Below are 19,848 nucleotides of genomic sequence, written 5' to 3'. Positions count from 1 at the left end.
AGCCTCCCGTATTGATTGGAATGATAATTCTGAAAGGTAGGAGAGATGGCTTGTTGATGCTAAGCAGGCGCGTGATGGCCCCGAGCATCCTTCACTGTCACAAAGTTGCCATGTAAGGGTTCCCGGCTCCGCTGGCAGAATGTGGATAGCGGTTTACGTTAGACCACCGAGGCCGTATGTTTCTGTCATTAATCATTGTCCTCACGGGCCAGTGACAGGCAGGCCAGGATTCATGTTGAGAGAGAGAGAGGGTCATTTTTAACGCCCTCAGATCAGAAAGGCCGTGTGAGAGTGTGTGTGTGTGCATGAGTGTGAGATCAGAGGGTTTGTTCATCACCAGATGGTTTTTCTTTACATGTCATGGTCTAGAAAAGACATTCAACGATATACAGTTTGCTTTATGATTATAATCTGCTAAACGTATCATTTGTTATTGATTAGTTTTAGCCAGTGTCATTTCAGCAGATACACATGAATGGTGCTTGGCCATTTGAACAATCTGGCAGCGTTCTGTCTTTGATATGTAAATCTGTATTATTTTAGTTTAGTTTTAGTTTAGTTTAGTTTTCGTTTTAGTTATGTTTTCCACATACACCTAGTGACACCTACTGTAGCCATGCAGATAGTAGGGCTGGACCCGCATATTTGACTATTTTGGTATTAGCTTGTTGGGTAGGAATTTGGTTTTCAATTTGGGTTTTGGATATTTGGGTTTTTGGGGTGGGGGTGGGGGGTTGCCTCACTCTCTTTCTCTTTGTTTATCATGAGAGCTCTGCTCTGCACCAGAGACAGTTGGTGAGGGTCCGCCCGCACACACACAGAGCTAGAGACGGAGCTAACTGCTAGCATCACATGGCTAACTTTACCTAACTTCAGAGTTGAGCCATTTTGGCGTCGGTGTGAGTTTGGGACCATTTAACGGCTTGGTGTCGGATGTTAGCCACTGCTGCAGTATTAGCTCATGTGAAGTGAATAATGAAGCTCCCTTTTTCTTAATTAGTAAAAACAATTTTGGTAATAGTAACAAACAGAAATCTTATTTGAGAGTATACTGCAGTTTTCCATTTGTTTCCAAGTTAATTCTGTTGTTATGTTAAAAGGAATGAACATGTGCATCCCTTATCAAGTCAGCATTGACCCTCACCTGGCAGGTACCTCGATGTTGGAGATGGCATAGAAGTACTTCAGCAGGTTGTCTCTCTGGACATAGGTGCCTCCAAGGGCAGGCCTGAGAAGCCTCATCCTAAGGTTGGTGAAGGTGAAGAAGTCCCTCAATCCCTTCATACTTTCCATGCGAGTGTACAGGCTGTCCATGTTCTGTAGCCGCAGTCCTGCAAACACAGCAAAGCGCGCCCGCACCTCCAACTTCACATTCTTGTCGTTCTTGGAGCCAACCCAGCGTGAGTACTGCTCGGTGCAGATGACCCGCGTGATGTTTGCAGGCGAGAGGTCACGCACACGTTTGGGTGGCATGTTGAAGGCATCCATGCAGTCGTCAGCGTAGAACTGGTAGGGCTGCCAGGAGCGTCCGTGGTCCATGGACTTATCCAGTACCATGATAGTAGGTCGGCCGTACTCAAAGGTGATCTGGATGTCGTCTGTGAGCTCCAGACTCTTGTTCCAGGACATGGTGATGTTGGCCAGCAGTGGCTCTGGGTGGCGTCTCCATGTGACTGTCTGCCAGTAGGTGATTAGACCGTTGCGTTCTTTGTCCTGCATCAGCTGAGGAGGGTGGGCCAAGTCTGGGTTAGAGGCATCACACTCGTCACTGCACAGGTATGGGTTCTCCTAAACGATGATGACAGAGCAGAAATACATCAGTCAGGGTTTGAGAATTACATCAGTGTATTTCTGATTGTAGTTGGGTAGAATGTATATCTATATTTATTAGAGATGCACAATGTTGAACTTTTTGCTGATATCCGATATGCCGATATATAACAACTTATTGGGCCGATAACCGATACTGTTAGATATATCCACTTTTTTCCCCACCTAATTTAATGATCATCAAGTCTCTTGTGTAGTGGAATTAACATCATATTATGCATGCATACTCTTATCGTGATGGCCCACCAGCAGATGGAGACGTGAAATAGAATGCTATTAAATGTATGTAATATACATTCATTATGCAAAATAAGAAAAGGCATGTTTGCAGATTCCAACTTTAAAGCCAATATCAGCCAATACCAATAGTTGTGAATTTGGCAGTACATCCAACCAGCCTCAAAGGTCAGTTACAATGATGAACTGCTTTTACAAATTGTGCAGAAATTCTTTGCTAATGCAAACCAGATGTTGCATCAGCTGTTTTGGTAGCTAGTCTCAGTCAGTCTTGCAGATGAGGACACTGGATGTAGAGGATCTGAGCTGGTGTGGTTACATGTGGCTTGCGGTTGTGAGGCCAGTTGGATGCACCACCAATTTCACGGACACTAGAGACATTGGAGACGGCTTATGGCAGTAAAAGAACATTCAGTTCATGGGCAACAGCTCTTGTGAACATTCCTCCAGTCAGTATGCCAACGGCCCGCTCCCTCAAAACTTGGGACATCTGCGGCCTTATGTTGTGTGATAAAACTGCACATTTTAAAGTGGCCTTTCACTGTGACCATCCCATGGCACACCTGTGTAGTAATGATGCTGTTTAATCAGCATTTTGATATGCCATGCCTGTCAGGTTGGTAGTTGGATTATCTTGGAAAAAGGAGAAGTGATTACTGACACAGATTTTATCAAATTTACAACCAAAATTTAAAAGAATTGTATCTATTGAATGCATTAAAAAGTCTTAGATCTTTAATTTAAACCTGCAAAAAAATAACAGCAAAACCACATGTATATTTAAACAAGCCACAGACTCTGGGACATTAAACTACTAAGGTGTCCTGTGGCAAGTTAAACTCAACTCCCAGCTTCCCCCTGACTGTTTGTACAGGTGTCCATTGCCTGTAAGTACCCATCAGGCACAGAGCACACTGCAGACTTAACAGGAAAGTTTCATTATATTTTGCCCAGAACCCTAAAAACCAACAAGTACTACAATGCTGGAATATAAAGTGGCCCCAGTTTGGCTTGTTGTTAATTAGTGGTAATTTTAGTAAACATCATATTCTATAAACATGAACTAATATAATAAAGGTCTTAATACCCTCGCTATTTCAATTCATTATGTCCTTTGATTGTGCATATCTCCCTACCAAAATTGCAATTAATCAAATTACTACAATGTAATTGCCTCACAGTGAACATGGGGCCTTTGGTGTCCCTGGGGCAGCTCCCTGCTTTGTCTATTTGGTAATCCAACCTCACAGAGACATTTTCATGGTGTAATTTCAGCTAAAATGTCTCACTTGATGAAAGAACAAAAGTTTTTAGCTCAGTGTTTTAAAAATGCTGTGGTTTGAGTGGATATGCAGCTCACGGAGTATTTGTGGTCTTGGTTAAGGCAAGGAATTACATTTTCTTCCCACAGTCTTCCAGATAAAGTATGAATGTTCCTCTGAATGTGATTATATATCAGTACTGATTCAAAATCATGTGTGCTTTTTCTGCTGCGTCTATGACTCTCCACAAAAACGTCCATATTGTTCCCGCAAAGCATTGCGTGTGTCTAAATGAGGAATGCCTTCAACTCCTCGCCAAGGCACTGAGGGACAGAGAGCTTAAAAGTAAACTTGCCAAACAACACAACAGGAAGTGTGAAGGTCAAGAGGATCGTGCATCATCACTGTCTTTGCATAGACAGCAGAGTGCTGCTGCACTTTTAACTCCAGAGAATTGATCTTTCTCTTCTAGTGATGCCAAGACTTTCAAGCCGCGGCCCCTCTACACAACTCAGAAGTCAACGGGATTATTCACACTCCTCACACACAGAGCCTCTTTCTACCTGCACCACAAAATGCCTTTCACTCTCCGTTAGGACATCTCATGCTGCTTGTCGTCTTTTTTCTACCGAAAAGACAAATTTATTATCAGCACATTCAGATTCCTACATTTCCATGTTCCAAAAAATGTCAGGTCCCGTACCTCCCATGACCTTTTACTGAGAGTTCTCACCAAACTTTGAAATTTAAAACCCTTCCCCTCAGATAAGTTTCCCCAGAATCCCTAATTCCACAATTGCTGGCTCGTCATATTGAGACATTTGCAGACATTTCAGTAAAATTGATGTAGCTTACTGTTGTAAGCCAGTTGTCTGACATCCACATCACCACAGAAGTTAAATATTTACACAAAGAAATCCCAGAGATCCTCACAGTCATCTCTCCTGGTGCTTAATTTGCAAAACGCAGCTCTGACGCTGTTTGGATTCTATCACATTCAGAAGGCTCATCGTGCCCCCAGGATGTACTAATTAGACTGAGAAGGGGTTATTATTTTCTCCGATATTTAGTCACAGTCATTCATTGTATCAAAGGGGTCATTATTTGTATTACTTGTCTACTTTATCACACACAGGCACTGGTTTACTTCATTATACTGCACATTTGTAGCATTTCTCGATAATTCCAACCCCTAAAACTGTCATTTCCATCTCTGCCATCATGCTGTTGTGTTATTGACTGATACATTTCATTGTCCAAAAAAAAATCCTCCACAATTTTCTGCTCTAAATACAACACATCAATTTTATTTAGGTTAAGAATTAGCTGCTGATGCCTGTTAAATTTCCATTCGACTGTGTTTCCAACCTCCTTCTTGTTTTCTGCACGAACTGATTACATTTTATAGCTGATGTTATCCTTCTTCTTTTATTTATTGGGAATCCAATAGTCTTTCTAAATTTTACTGCATTCCTAACAAGCTCTTGATGGAGTGCAGAGTATGTCTTAAAATATCCTCTTTTTTTTCTCCCATCTCCACCTCCTCCTTCCTCCCCTTTCTTCTTTGTTTTGTTCCTTTTATTATTTTTGCTGTTGGTGTTATTACTACTTCTAATTGTAGTGTTTAAGACTGCGACCAGCTCATCTTGAAATGCTGTTTTGTAAGGTAATGGAAATTATGTTAGCAACAACAACTACAGAAAAAAAGCAGATTTACTTTAATTATTTTTGGAATATTTTTAGATATTTAAATATAATATGACAGCAGAAATGACAAGCAGTAGTAAGAGGAAAAGCAGGCAAATCTAAGCTCCAGTGACATCAAATATTTGCAGCTTTAACATTTGACCTGCACGTGACAAAGGAATGAATAACAGTAGCTTGTTTACAATTCAAACTGTTTACATACCAGTTTCATCCTTTTAATGTTGGTCTAATAAAAACTTTCTACTGTGTGTTTTTAACCCTGTAGTCAGTTTGGTGTGTCACTGATTTTGTAAAGATGTTTCAGAATTACAGTCAATAATGCTTGAAACAACTTTGGAGTACAAAAGTGAATAATAAGATGCATTTATAAAGCAACTTACTCGTACTTAGAGCAAAGAGCAGTAGTCACCTTTCAGAACGACTCTCAAGTGATCATATGATTGGTAACATGTACACTCAGAGCACAAAGAGCCAAACAAAGACAAGGAATTACTTTACATCTGCCCCTTACACCCGCGTCACACTGCCTGCATGAGTGTGTGTTGCGGAACCTGAACCATTGAAACACATTGTCAATGTCGACAGACATTGAAAGACAGCGAGAGCGACGCCATCCCGACATGTAAGCAGGCCCAACTGTCTGTTTTCAGGGCATGACGGCTGCACCCTGATTTTAACAAAGCTGAACTTTTGGATACAAGGAGAACCAATCACAGCCGGTAAATATCTTGCCCTTCTCCTGTAAATATGAGTCCATGATAAATATCGAAAAGAAATTGATTGTTTTAGTGCAGCGCTATCCAGAGCTTTACACCTGTCCCACAGACAACATTTCAGGCCTAATACACATTTCAAAAACAAGATCTGCTCTGAACTAAGTATTTCTGGTTAGTAGGATATGGTGCTGGTTATGGTTGCTTCACTACTTGAGACGCAGCCTACCTCCACGCCCTTAAAAGTTAGCACAGAGTAGGAACAAGTAGCAACCAGCACTCAACGTTGCATTTTTTGGGTTGGTTAGAGACGCGGCATGTGTCCCAGCCCTAAAGCAGCCTCACTGTGTGCGCTAGCAGTGTTGATCAGGCACAGCTCAGCTGCTACATAGCTGCGGAACATAGAGAAAAATAAGTGATATGAAATGTTTAAATCAAAAGCAAATACTAGGCTGAAACTACCCAATTGTGAGTCACACATGAAGCTCACTTGATTTTAACAGCATTTTAAAACCCAAAGAAGTTTGATAAAAAGTTCTAACACTTCATAAAGTCACTTTAATCTTTCTCCTAATTCCCAAGTTTGATATTTAGCAGTTAAAGATGAACACAGGCCCTAATGATAATACACTTTATATTAATGTGCCTTTTCCTTGATGATGGCCAGAGATTTCTAAACCTTATAAAACATTAAACTTACAAAATTATTAAATTTACAGAAAGACACGTCGCAGTGGGCGAAAATCCTGGCAATATAGAGGGAAAGGTTTTATGCAGATTCAAGCTTGCTCTGATTAGAGTGATGCATAACATTAACTCGCCTACTTAGCCATTTATCATGTAGCTTTGACAAAGATCCTGAAAATATACTGAGAACACAAATTATATAATTAATGGAACACTAATATAATGTCATGGTACAACTGCTTTCAGTTCAGCCCAGCAGAATTAGATTGCATAATGTCTGTCAAGTGATATTACGTTCCAAATCTATCTTTGAAGTATTAAACACTCACTGAAGACTTTAAAGCAACATTGTGCCAGAACTACAGTTTACGGACCAGTTAGCAGCGACTGTAGCAACTCGAATTCAGCCGCTAGACCTGGACCGCCCAACTTCCCGTCGGATCAGCAAACTTTCTGTTGCTGCTGTTACTCAGGTTAGGTGTGCGTAGGCTCTTTGTATCCTGAATGCACCTCCCCAGATATTTAAATATACTTGATGCAAGTACGGTGATGCAGACTTCCTGTTTATTTTTGTAAAATAAAAACCTTTTTCTCAGCAGACAAAGCTTCTATTTTTATTGTGAAGACAATAAAGCCCCCACAAAATAACATTAAAGTCTTGTGTGTGATTTATCCTGGCTTCACATGAGTTGAAGACTAGTCCGCTAGCCACTAGGCTAATTTTTGCAATGGGAAATGTCATAGGCTTATGCTAACATTGTTAGCATGTTGTATATATGGGGAGAACATGTCTGGCACAAGACAACTGTTTCATCAGTGAAACTTGTAAATTATAATGGAGCCAAATTTTGTATTTTTGTTGAATATTGTCACTATTAAGCCATGTTTAATGTGTGTTTTAGATGTGTTAGTTGAATCAATCAAACCTTAGTGCACATCACGGAAACTCAACACAGTGGCATGGAAACACCATCGCCAACTTGTGTGATTGCAGAGAGACGCAGGCACACTGCTGCACATATACTGACAACGGCATAGGCCACTCTATAGGCTACAGCGTTTATGTAAATCAGCCTTTAACTGCACACACAGACAACACTCTTGACAGTAGATGTGGCTAAACAAGGTATAACCACGGGGACATGGAGTGAAACCAGCAGCACACCACATCATGAAAATCCCACTAATTTGGGTGACCATGAGTCTGCCTAAATATAAATGCCCAAATGTCCAGTAGGGGGCGCTTAGCTACAGCCTAAACATAATTACAGTCTGACCATGAAATAGCTGGCCTTTTTAATAGCAATACTGCATAGTATCAACGTACAGTGAAGGAACAGATCATGTGTCCCTGCTTCTTTTCAGACGCTCACTTTCTCTCGTCTATTGCCAAGAAGCAGCAGACGGTTCTGCCTTTTGAATAAAGTCATTGGACTGTACCGGGGGAAAGTGAGCAGTCAGTCAAACCCACTCTAGTGGTCTAATAACAAAAGCAAAAGTTACAATTCTGCGAGGCTGAGATTATAAATCATCTGATTTATGGTGACAACGCAGAGTGGGAAAACTCCAAACATAAGCAAACGCTGGGCCGGTGCTGAGGGAAGCTGTACGGCACAGAAGACACTATACAGGATCATAATGCATGTGAAGACACAGCAGTGCAACAACAGTATCTCTACACCAAAACCTGCAGATAATCTATCTCTCTCCTCACCGGAACGACATAGTTGCATTGTCCTCTATCTGATAACCCAATTATCTCCCTTGCACTGACTCAGATAGAGATCACTGTCGGTGCAAACGCATTTAGGATGATAATCTACAATGCTCATAAACAACTGCAACCGGAACAGGTAATGAGAATGAGATGAAGGGTAGTTTTACTTGTTGCTGTTAGAGGAAAGCGGCTCTGTACTGTAGCGGCCTTGCTGCTTTTGTTCCCTCCATTAGTGCATCCCCTGACCTTAGTCCAGACACACGTTTACACACACGGGACTGGATTAGTAGGCTGTTGTTCTGGGGATGACCCTCGACCTACAAATCCTATTGAAAATGATCGCACTGTCACACTGTCCCAGATACTCCATATAGGTTAGCTGCGGAAGTGTGTTTGTGACAGCGTGTATGTGTCTGAGAGAAAGTGTGTTTGTGTGCAGGCAGATCTGAAACATAAAGGCAAAGATCAATACAATATTATATATTTTTATACATCTTGTTCGTCTCTTTGTTGGATTTGAGCGTTGGGTCAAAAAGCTGCATGTTGCTGTTCACCAGTCTGCTTTGACCTCTCGGAGCCCATTAGGATTATCTACAGTAGAGGTGATATGTATTGTAATATAGGCTGGAAGATTTTTATCCCCCATGAGAGACTTACGCGCGAGGTTATGTTTAAGCCCTTTGTGTGCCCTGTCCTCCTTATCCCACTCTGCCTCCTGCCACTACTCTGCCCTGGCCCACTATATCTATGCCAGGATACACACACGCCCGCAAACACACTCTCCCACACGCATACATATACACACACAGATCCCGGCCAACTGCTGCGGCAGGTGGCCCGCACTGCTAAGCCCCTCCAGCAATTATCCTCGCTGGGATCCTGTCTCCACGACAACAGCCGCCATGATGCCTCTGCGATGAGTGACTTCCTTGTTTTCCCTCGCGGGATAACAATGGGATTCCAAACAGTCATTAATAACTCCTCAAGTGCGAAAGTTGGCCTCGCGCTACGGCTACGAGGACTGATTGTGAGTGAGCTCTCTGACCTCCTAAGAAATCATCTTACACAAACATCAGTTTATAAGCCAGTTATTTCAGTGTTTAAACACAACAGCGGTAATAAAACATTAGTGGTTGCCTGCAGAAATAACAAGCTGCCGTTATGCATTCACATGAAAATAAAGCATGAAAAAAAATTGTGCTCTGCCTGTCCTTTCCCGTCTCTTTCATCGCTTTTACGAGCATTCACCCAAAATATTTTCTGTCACTGCCGTGCCCTCTCTCTCCTCTTTATTTCTTCCTCCACTTATAGAAGTTTCTAAGTTATATTGCTAGCAAGGGGAATAAAGGTAGGGACACACACTCAGAGAGCACAATTTATTTTGTTTTGGAGAAATATCGAATGAAATGACCCTCCCATTAAAAAGGCCACAGAGGGGAAGAGAAAGGGATATTGCTTTTTCACTTATAACGTTAATCTTTTATTTTGTTGGAGGTTTTTCCATCATACTGGAGGTTCTTGTTACCCTGAGTGAAGATGGTGTGTGTGTGTGTGTGTGTGTGTGTGTGTGTGCATGCGTGCGTGTAGCCAATAAAATGTACATACTGAACATAAGTGCGCATAAGTGATGTATCGAATTACAGATCCTTTTTACTTTGATTACCTGAAACAGCGATTATTCGCTCGCTGTAAAAATGTCTCACAAAACAGCAGTCGGCAAGTGTAAATGTGTCTTAGGTGTGTGTTTGCGTGGGCGGGTGTTGTTTATGTCTGTGTGTGTCTGTGTGTCGGTGTGTGTGTGCGTGTGCGTGTGCGTGCGTGCAAGCAAAAGTAAATGTTTACTGTAGGCAATGTGTGACTGTGCTGGAGGAGGAGAGAAGAAGGACAGAGCAGGGACACCATGCTGCTCCAAAGCAGCAGCAGAGCTTGTCCTGCTCAGATCACCACAGTCGGACCAGGACGAGTTATATTAAGAACTTATCTTAGAATTCAGGTAATGCTTACAGCAGAGACAGAGCACTGACAGAACAAAATATCAGGAAGAGTTGTTTTTTTTCCCTGCACTGATGAGGTGAATTCAGGTAAAAGCTGTTATCTTTTATTGATGTCTGTTATTAAATCTAAACCAATCACAAAGGAGATGTAGATAAAGGGAGGCAGACGAGCTGGGAAAGGATTTTAAGCTTTGAGACGGATGATGTGAATTGTGCAACAGAGATCTTTATATTATACTTCATGTGTTTCTTAAAAAGTACTGCACTGATTTAGCATTGAACTCCCGACTCCCAGACTTACAATGGGCAGTTTTAAAAAGAGAAGAGAAAGGAAGGATCAACATCCTGCAGCAACAGAACCAGAGATATCCTCTTATTTTATTCAATGTATTCTTGTTCTCTGTCAAAACCTGGCACCTTCATAACCTACAATACAACTCAAGCACCAACAGTTCAATCAGAGATGCAGGTGTTTTATGCTAGTAGCGGCTAATGTAGCGTCGAGCCCCGAGCCTTTAAAAGCGATGGGGAGGGGCCTACAGAAGTCAGAGAGGTTCGCTCTTTTCTGCCTCCACACCAATAGATTTTTTTTTATTCTCACACTTGTAGTCTTCAGCCCTGACTGACGCTGACTCATGTGACATCACTTGAGGCAACCTATCAGACTTTGCACAGTTCCCTCTGCAGACACAACAGGTTTTGTACAACTTTTTTTTTTCACATATGCAGTCGTACTTCCCAACACCTATAAAAAGACTGTGACGTGTAACATCAGCAGATTTCCCCTTTAATTGAGGAGCTGTGTTAGAGGTGTTAAAGGGAAACTGTGGTATTTCTCAACCTCAGTGTTATCACGTTTCTTGGTTATGACAGCGTTTTCTCACCACTTCTATTGTACGGGCTTTTGTAAAATACAGACTACAGGAAGAACAATGTTAGTTGGTGCAATGAGCGCATGTGTCTGCTGTAGATTTTCAGAGGGTTTTAAATCAATAGCAATCATCTTAAACACCTTGAGTCTGACTTAAACACATAGTGTATCCCCGTAGAGACTGATGCTCCTCGCCGATAGTTCTTCTTAGAGCCCACATTTCTACTTGTACAACTTTGGGGAATGTTGACAACTTAAGGAACAATCTTGGGCCCTGTCTACATGTGTACGGATATTTTCCCCTTTCATTAAAAAAAAAACTGTCCACATGACTTTCGTTTTACAAAATATCTCCGTCCACACTGGAACACAAAAACTAGGAGGTGGAGATGATCTCTAGATCAGTCGTCTGGTTCTGGATTATCCACTGATCCAAAACTCTTGTTTCTGGCTGATTTTAAACAGTGGACAATTAGTGTGGGCAGGTTATGAGACGATGGGCCCCTGGCAAAGGCCTCGACACCTCTACTTTTGCGACAGAGGCACAGCCTTTGTGGTGGTTTTGCCTCTTTTTTTTTCTTCTTTTTTTTCTGTCTCTTTGAAGTCATTTTGTGTCTCCTTGTGGCTATTTTGTGTCTCATTGTAGTTGCTTTGTCTCCTGGAGGTCATATTGTGTATCTTTAAAGTCATTTTATGTCTCTCTGACATCAGTTTATGTTGTTTTTGGTCAATTGTGGCTGTTTTGCACCCGTGGGCTGGGTCGGGCCGTAATTTCCCGCCACTATCCTTGGGTTCGGACGGGTCAGGCTCCTCATAATAGACCTAGGCTATGGTGGCACCCCCTTGACAGCGCCACTGGCTGCACACATGTGAATTGTTGACGGTGACAACGTGTGTGGCGGCTTTGTCGAGTGTACCAAGTGCAGCATGATGCTGGTATATGACAGCAAAAAGATGGGAACCTTGACACTTAAGAGGCACATGACGAAGGCTTGCCATGGAAAGAAAGATGAGAATCAGCCTTCAGTGTCCATGTTCGTATCCTTAAAAAAAATGTCAGGTTTAAACCGGGCTCGGGCTCATAATTACAGCTAAAGGGACGGGCCGGGCTCAAACAGAACATGCACGGGCTCGGGTGGGGTTGGGCTGGATTTTTTGGGCCTGATCTAAGCTCTACTTCCTGATCAGTATGTATTAATTTAAGTGACATTTTGCAGGTGAAGGCCAGGGCATCCCCTGAAATTTTGGGCCCCAGGTCCCTGCGCCTCGTAGGCTCGTTCAGTAATCCACCCACAGCAGACGCCTCCGTTCGTCTGTGAAGTGGTGCAGCAATACTAAGTTCCATTATAAAGTAGTTGTTAGACCAAGCAGTGTTAATAAAACGGAAACAAACCAGTAGTCTGCCATCGAGGACGTTATCAGTTTTACAATATGTCTGTATCCATGTAGACAGGGCCTTAATTGTGGCAAAGACTGTGAATCTCCAGCAGCTTTCCACACATTTTAAATAACAGAAATGACCTCAAATACTTGTCTGCAGGTATTTCCAGGGGACTGCTTTCTGTCTGTATTTTTGAGACGGATTCTGTTGCATTGAAGTTTTGTTGGAAAGCTACTGTAAGATGCTCACGTTTCCTCACACCTGTCTGTATTTCCCAAGTCTTCACAGTGGAGGTGGTGAGTAGAATTTCATCATGAATAGTAGTCATGAGGGACACAGATATGATAATAACAACCAGGTACAAATTTCCCTTTGAATTATCACTCAAATGTTATTGCCAGTCCATCTCTCACACATGCACAAACACACAAACACTGGCTCTGTAGCTTCTGTCCTTGTGGTCTCTCCTCTCCAAACAGCCATCAGTCCTGAGATCCTGATGGGCGAGACAAGGCAGTTTGCTAAGTTCACCTCAGGCTGTCTAAGCCCCTGCGGCCAATCCCTCTTAGTATCACCTTAGTCAGGGATAAATCTCACTTATAACTATCCTCCCGTTCTGCCAACACATCTAAACACTCTCTGATCACTTTCAACTGTGTCCTGATGGGGAAGCAAGCCATGCCATTACATCACTACACCCTCCCCCACCTCCCTTGTTCGTACAGTCACTCTCTCTGTCGCTCTCTTTAGCTATCTGTTTCTTTCTCTCTGTTCCCTTCGTTAATTACACTCTGTACTGTCAAACCTGCTCGTGCTGCGCCCAGATCCCCCTCCGTGGGTGTATTATTAGGACACAGGCCACCTGGGCTGGCTTTTACTCCAGAGAAGGGCATCAGGGATGGCCCGTTGCTGGGTGTGAGTGGCCCTTTTGCATGGCCTCGATGGCCCACTGCTGGGCAGGGCAGGCCAGGCCGGGCCTGGCAGGTCTACACTGGGCAGGGAGTATGAAGTATGGCCATAGGCCCAGTCTGGGAAGCACTGATCCACGCTACCAGCTGCCATCTTCCTCCCCTTCCTGCATGCTCCCCTTCCGCTGCTGCGCGGCTTCTCTCTCTTCTCATGTCTATTTTTAGAGCTGGCTGATTTCTACCTTCTAAAACGGGCAAATGTGTTGTGGAACTGGAAGGTGTGTGTGTGTTTTTTTTGTCTTTCTTAGACATACTACCGTGCGCTGTCGGCCAACCCGTGCACATGTTTCACACACCCCTGCTGGTCCCGCTAACGTCACAGCACACTGTACATTCCCGTACACATGCACGCATCCCATTTGCATTCGGCTGCTCTCTGTTCTCGGTACCCAAGGGAGACGGTTGATTGAAGGTTTCGGTTCAAAACCAAAAAGCGAAATAACAAACAACAGCACAGCGAGACCTTTTTGAATGCATTTTTATATCGACACTGTGTGTACTACTGTGGAACTGTGGTCTGATTTCATCTTTCTGCTTAGCTAAGCTTGGATCTTCCTCACCTCTCCCTCATCATTAGCTATCCCCCTCTGCAACACACTGCCTCACCCCCCTCATACCTCCTTACTCCATCATCCCCAACTGCAAGCTAAGATTCTATAGTAGCTATCATACAGAGAAACTACAAAGCAACTACTGAAGCTCCTAACACGGCACTAGTTACAGTAGCATCTTTGTCAAAGTGCTGGAAGCCTGTCATGTTGAAAGAAGCCAACATGCTGGCCTTTTTGGCTGAGGAGGAAGGATGCTGCATTCCCAGGGAATGAGAGAGATAAATTGAGTGAGGAAAAAATGCGTCCCTGTGGAGATGGAGGGACCAAAAACTACTGTAAACCTATGCAAGCAGGGAAAGCTACAGTATGCCTCAAACATCAAGCTCCCCCCAAAAAAGTGAATTCTCCCATAGTTTTTAGGAACACACAGTAGCACTCATAGGGTGAAAGAAGAGGGGAAAAAAATTATTTTGCATCTTCCGCAGTATGTCTCAAGTCTTATTAAGGATGAGCAGCTCTGCGCATTGGGTGATGCAGTCTTTTTTTTTTTTTTTTCCAGTGCCCCGACTTTCCCTTGACTTGTGGGATTGCTGAATGAGTGAATGTAAATGTACACCAATTAGATAAGAAACCAGCTTTTCTGTAAAGCTGCCAAATCCGGGGGCATGAGGAGGGGGGAAAAATGCTGCTTGCCTGAAAATAAATGATCTGTATACCAATAACCCTCAAGTAATACTCTGTCGGTGGGTCCAAAAAAGACGGAAGCGGTGTAATGGCCTTGCTGAGGTGTCCTCTGTTAGGAGAAAATAATATGTAGTGTTTTTTAACCCAAAATGCTGAGATTTTCTGTTAGTTAAATACAAAAATATGGCTTGTAACATGCTGGAAAAGCAACTTTTTGCTTAATAGGATCCTAAATAGCCCAAAATTTGTCAAATAATTATCTAGTGACAGCATTAAACCCGCTCTGCTCCCTCATTATGTAGGACTTGAGTCTGACATCCCTCACTTCTTAAGTAAACTTTCATCCCACAGCTTCTTCGCTCCCTAAATCCCCAGCTGGTGCACTAGGGGGCCTGGTTCAATCCCCACAGCCACAAATGACCTGAGAGGAACCAGAACTTTCCACTATAAAGACCCCGTCCGATGCAAAAGTGCTGACTAAGACCGGCCTCCTTCCTGTCCCGCCCTCTTTCTTTCTCTCTCATCAGCCTAGCAGCGCACTCTGGATCCTTGGGATGGAGCAACGCTGGCCAACCCTTGTAAGGAAGCCCATTAAGGAGCCCATCAATATTTCATCATTGCTCACTCAGAAACATAGTTATAGAAGTTTCCAGGCTGGGGCCATTAGGGGGCAGACGTCAATACGTTATGGCAGCGAGCATCTCTCTTCGCCCCCCCCTTGCCTCCGTCCGTCTCCCGTCTCAAGAGAAAGTCATCGGAGAGGCTTTCTCAAGACGACAGTGGTTTCCGCTCCTTCTACATTAAACAAATCATTAACCATTAGGTATCCAAGGTGCACAATATCCTTTCCTGCTCCTGTCAAATGACCCAAGTACTGTTATTAGTCTCAGTGAGAGGAAGGGAGGGAGACAGGGGGGAGGTTGCTTGTTTGCAAAATCTGTCTAAAGGTAACAGATCTCCAGTCACATGGCACACAAACACCTAATTAACAACATGACATGGTTGTACAGTGTGACGTAGACGAGCTTAAACACTCTCCAGAAACACTTGTTGTGAGATCTTGACTCATGGCTGTTGAGACAGGTCTGGCACCTTCAATACTGGCCAGCTCAGTGAGTGGACAGTCATTGGCAATCATCAAGAGGACGAACTTGAAGTCTCACACACACACACACACACACACATACACACACACACACACACACACACACACACACACACACACACACACTGAGTCAAATCTTTATGAGTCAAACCTCAAATATAAAACTTTCCTCTGAAGAGGCAGGGGGAAGTTTAATTGCAGTCTTCTTAGGATTACAATGATTTTATAACCCTTATTTCAAATTATTACACTTACATTAGCCGGGATGGGAACTAGCCTGCAGGCTAAAGTGTGTTAAATATTGCTGTAGCAGACATTTTAACGAGTTTTCCTGCAGCTCACCCTTCAGTGTCCTTGGAACTAAAAAGGTCCCGCTATATGCATTTTACCAGAGGAAATGTGAGGTCCTCTAGAAGCCCAAATCAAACCGGATCCCAGGCTGCCAAGTCCATACTAATGTAAACAACACCTCCGGACCTCTGCGAGAGAGGTCGAGCCCTGCCAAGTCATTGCACTTATGTCATCCCTTTTAGCTCCCTATAGCTTTTGTAGTGTGAATCCTGCTCTGACTTTAATTAGACCTTTTCCCCCTGTCATTACTTTTCCCTGTTGTCACTATTCAGCTCAATTGCATGACCCTGTGACCTTGTTGATTTTAAAACATAATAGTTTTCAACTTTTTACACTATATTTTACTGAATACTAGCCAAGGTTTTCTGCAAGTGTAGAGCATGTTTGCATTGTGTGCACTCTTACCACTTTTAAATATTAGTATGTCTATACATTTTAAGTTTTTATTGAATGTATAAAATATGCTGTATAGGTCAGGACATGAACTCACCAGAGTGCAGAACCTCTCGGGCGGGTTTCCACAAGTGATTCCGGGCGGATCCACCTTGATCCGCATGTAGTCTTTCATGGACGCGGGTTTTGGCTGGCACGCGTACTGCTCCCACACCGAGCCCTCATCCGTGCTCACCAGGGACTTGCACAGTTCGTACTGGCCCAGAGTGGAGGCCAAGCAGTGCAGCAGCAGCAGAAACACGGCCTGGAGGAGCATGGCAGGCTGGGGGGGTATTTGGAGTGGGGTCCGGCGCAGGGTGAGGGGGCCACGGAGCTCAGAGGAGAGGTGACGCGCATGGAGCGGTGATCATAAGGAAACAGTGGACAACCCCATCACCATACTGCTGTACTGCGAATGGAGAGGTGGAGGTAAATTGACACTACTCGCCTCCAGGCTGATAAATTTCCCAGATGACAGGAGAACACTGTATCGGCAACTTTCGCTCAGTGTCTCTTCACAGATATTGACGGCCCCCAGACAGCCGAGAGAGGGACGCTTTCTTGTTTTGACGGCTGACTTCCTGAGGAAGATGGGCAGTGGGTGGAGAGGCAGATAATGTTACAGAGATTGATCTCGGCATACACTTTAACCATAGTGTTGCAGGGAGTTGGGTGGGAGATGTTAACGCGGATCCATGGCTCAGAGAGCGGTGTCCTGCTGGGAGACAGTGGAGCTGGTCGGGGAGGATGAAGGAGAAGTCGCTGCGTCTTCAGGTATATCCATTGGACGTTTCACACTGGCCGAGCTCCTCCTGATTGTCCTGGGGGCGAAATGAGGACAAATGTGAGCGAAGTAGGGAGTTAGTGTGATGAGTAATGTATCCTCATCAATTCAGCACATCCTGAGTCTTACTGTAAATGCAGGGATATAATTTTTCAGTGCTCGGCTTGAGATGAAATGTATCCTGCACGGTATTTCTCTTTCGCATGAATAAAAGTTTAATGTCGGGTCTTTGAAATACATGCAGGATGAGTGGGTTGCGTTCTTATTTTGTGGCATAATTAACTCCTTAATTATTATGTAGTAACTTGCGGTAATTAATCTTGGAAAGTGAGAGAAAAAAACATCACATTTATCTTCAGACTACAGGAGGAGAACTTTTATGCGAATGTGTGGCACAGCAAGTTGAGGAGGGCAAGTTTGGTTAAACCCGCCTCTAACATGCGGTGCAATTCGGTGATATTTAACACGAAGAGCTGCACATTTAATAGACACTAAAAAGCGCCGCATTGTGTGGATAACCTTGTGCGTAAAAACACGTGCTGCTGCCGGGTGCCGCCTGTGCTTGCCAGAGTTGTAATTGCTCCTAGAGCTCTCCTGTGCTGGAGGTGAAGAGTGGGCTACAGATGATTTCTTAATAATTGCACTGAAACAAAATATCAATATGATGGAGACATTTAACAGCCTTTATTAAACATGTTCTTAGAATATGAGAAAATGTGCCAAAAATGAGAGAGAATTTTACGCACAAACCAACTTCATTCTCTTTACTCAAGTGTAATTTCCTTGGGAGTTTATTGATAGCAGGCCTATTCACTACTCTGACTTACTTCAGCACACTGTCTTTAATTTAATAATAAACTTTAAGCTAAAAAAAAAAACTGCACTGGAAGTAGCCTTAATGCCGGATTTATTCACTTAATTTAATTGTAATTCGATTTTCAACTGAATACATGAATAGATGAATAAATATGGTTGACATTTTTTTTTTGCAGCGTGCCCTCGTTGATCATAATCCGACTGTCATCCTACACTGACAGCAGCCGGGTCCTTGCACAACCTATCCCACACAGCCCTGTGGACTCTGACTTAGTTCAGCTGACAAGTGAAGTCGCCAAAGCTATTTCCCGGCTCTGACAGTGTTGTAGGGGTGTGTCAGTTTTTCTACAGTATAGTGCACCCCACTGCGCAGCATCGCTCACATTATATGCAGGTAGTATATTTAGAAATAGATGCATTAATGCGTTTGTCTGAAACGGTGTAAATTAAGCCGAAAGTCCCCCCAGCACTCTGATTATCCCGGAGTGGTCCGGATATTGTCAGAGCACTCAGAGCAGCTTCTCGGTGCAGACTTCAAAGAGCTTTAGCTAAATGCATCGTGTTGCGAGATGTTTTTAGCAAATCAGATAAAGCACTTACTTCTAACATGCATCCGCGAGACAGGTCAGCACTTTGTGTGGCGTTGGTGCACGTCTCCCTCTTTGGGTTTCCAAAAAAAAAAAAAAGATCCCCCCGATCATCCACTGTACTCGCTCCCCGCCGCGGTCCTCACTGTACTCCCGTTATCTGCCTGCCCCGGCTCGCTGTTTGTTTTTGCCTTCTGCCGGATACTTTTTTATCACACCGTAGATGGCTGCGCCCGGTAGATCGGTGTCCTAGATCTGGAAACGGCTGGGAAAAGAGGACTGAAATCCAGCGTCAAGGAGTATCAAAAGTATAAAATATTGACTTTGAGGAAAGGCTTGTGCCCGCCCTTCTTCCCCCCTCTCCTCCTCCTCTTCCCACTTTACAAGCTCGGGTTTACCCGGGATGCTCAAGGGCAGAAAGAAAGAGAGAAAAAAAAGGCTTTATGGAAAATATCACCCTCCCTCCTTCTCCTCCTCCCTCCCTCTCCCTCCCTCTCTCTCTCTCTCTCTCTCTCTCTCTCTCTCTGTTAATGCCCAGGCTAAATCCTTTTACCATCACTTTCAATCACTATCTGAGCTTTTATCAGCCCTGCTGCCTGAACCGGGGCGGTGCAACTTCCCCTTTCTGCTGCTGCTGCTCCAAACTGTTCCCCAGCAGGTCCGGTCTGCACCCTGCTCGGCTTAAAGGACCAGTGGGAGAAGGGGGGGACCCGGTGTTACAGTACTCTTGCCCTTAATCTGTCCAGATGTGTAAAAAAAACAAAAAACAAAAAAAACACAGTACTGTACGCACTGTTTACTTGCAGGGTGAACTCACAGCTGTCCCTGCATCAGAATAGATGCTTCTCTAATGCTCCATGTGGGACTTGTAGTCTGACCTTTTCTTACTTTAGTCTATTATTTATCTCCTATAATGCTGCTGTACAACTTCCCCATAAGATCTGATAGATATTAACTTTTGCTGTGTTTTTTTCAGCCTGCATTAATATTAAGTATCGATAGGGTTATTAAACAGGATTATCAGTGGATCTGACGTTATACTTCAAATGTACACAGGTCAGGTGCAGACCTGTGTAACGGTTCCATCCTGCTGCAAAGCGGTGCACTGTCCATGGTGCTGATATGGGGCAGGGCCTTTAGCTCCACATGCAGAGGACTCACATTAAAGGAG

At 43.6% G+C, this 19,848-nt stretch overlaps 1 protein-coding gene across 1 annotated transcript in view; it reads right to left on the bottom strand.

Moving 5' to 3' along the window:
* ntng2b (netrin g2b) overlaps positions 1–19,092 on the bottom strand; it is a 74,560-nt gene extending 55,468 nt beyond the window's left edge. The window contains 5 exon segments of the mRNA XM_050053400.1: positions 1,145–1,788; positions 16,549–16,779; positions 16,781–16,817; positions 16,819–17,311; positions 18,691–19,092. Coding sequence (XP_049909357.1) covers positions 1,145–1,788; positions 16,549–16,779; positions 16,781–16,817; positions 16,819–16,847 — 941 coding nt within the window. The 5' untranslated portion in view covers positions 16,848–17,311; positions 18,691–19,092.
* Between the last annotated feature and the right edge of the window lie 756 nt (positions 19,093–19,848).

Source organism: Epinephelus moara, chromosome 9 (genome assembly GCF_006386435.1).
Source record: "Epinephelus moara isolate mb chromosome 9, YSFRI_EMoa_1.0, whole genome shotgun sequence".
In the NCBI taxonomy this organism is placed as follows: Eukaryota; Metazoa; Chordata; class Actinopteri; order Perciformes; family Serranidae; genus Epinephelus; species Epinephelus moara.
The sequence above is the reverse complement of the archived record's forward strand: the minus strand, read 5'-3'. Positions and strand labels throughout refer to the sequence as shown.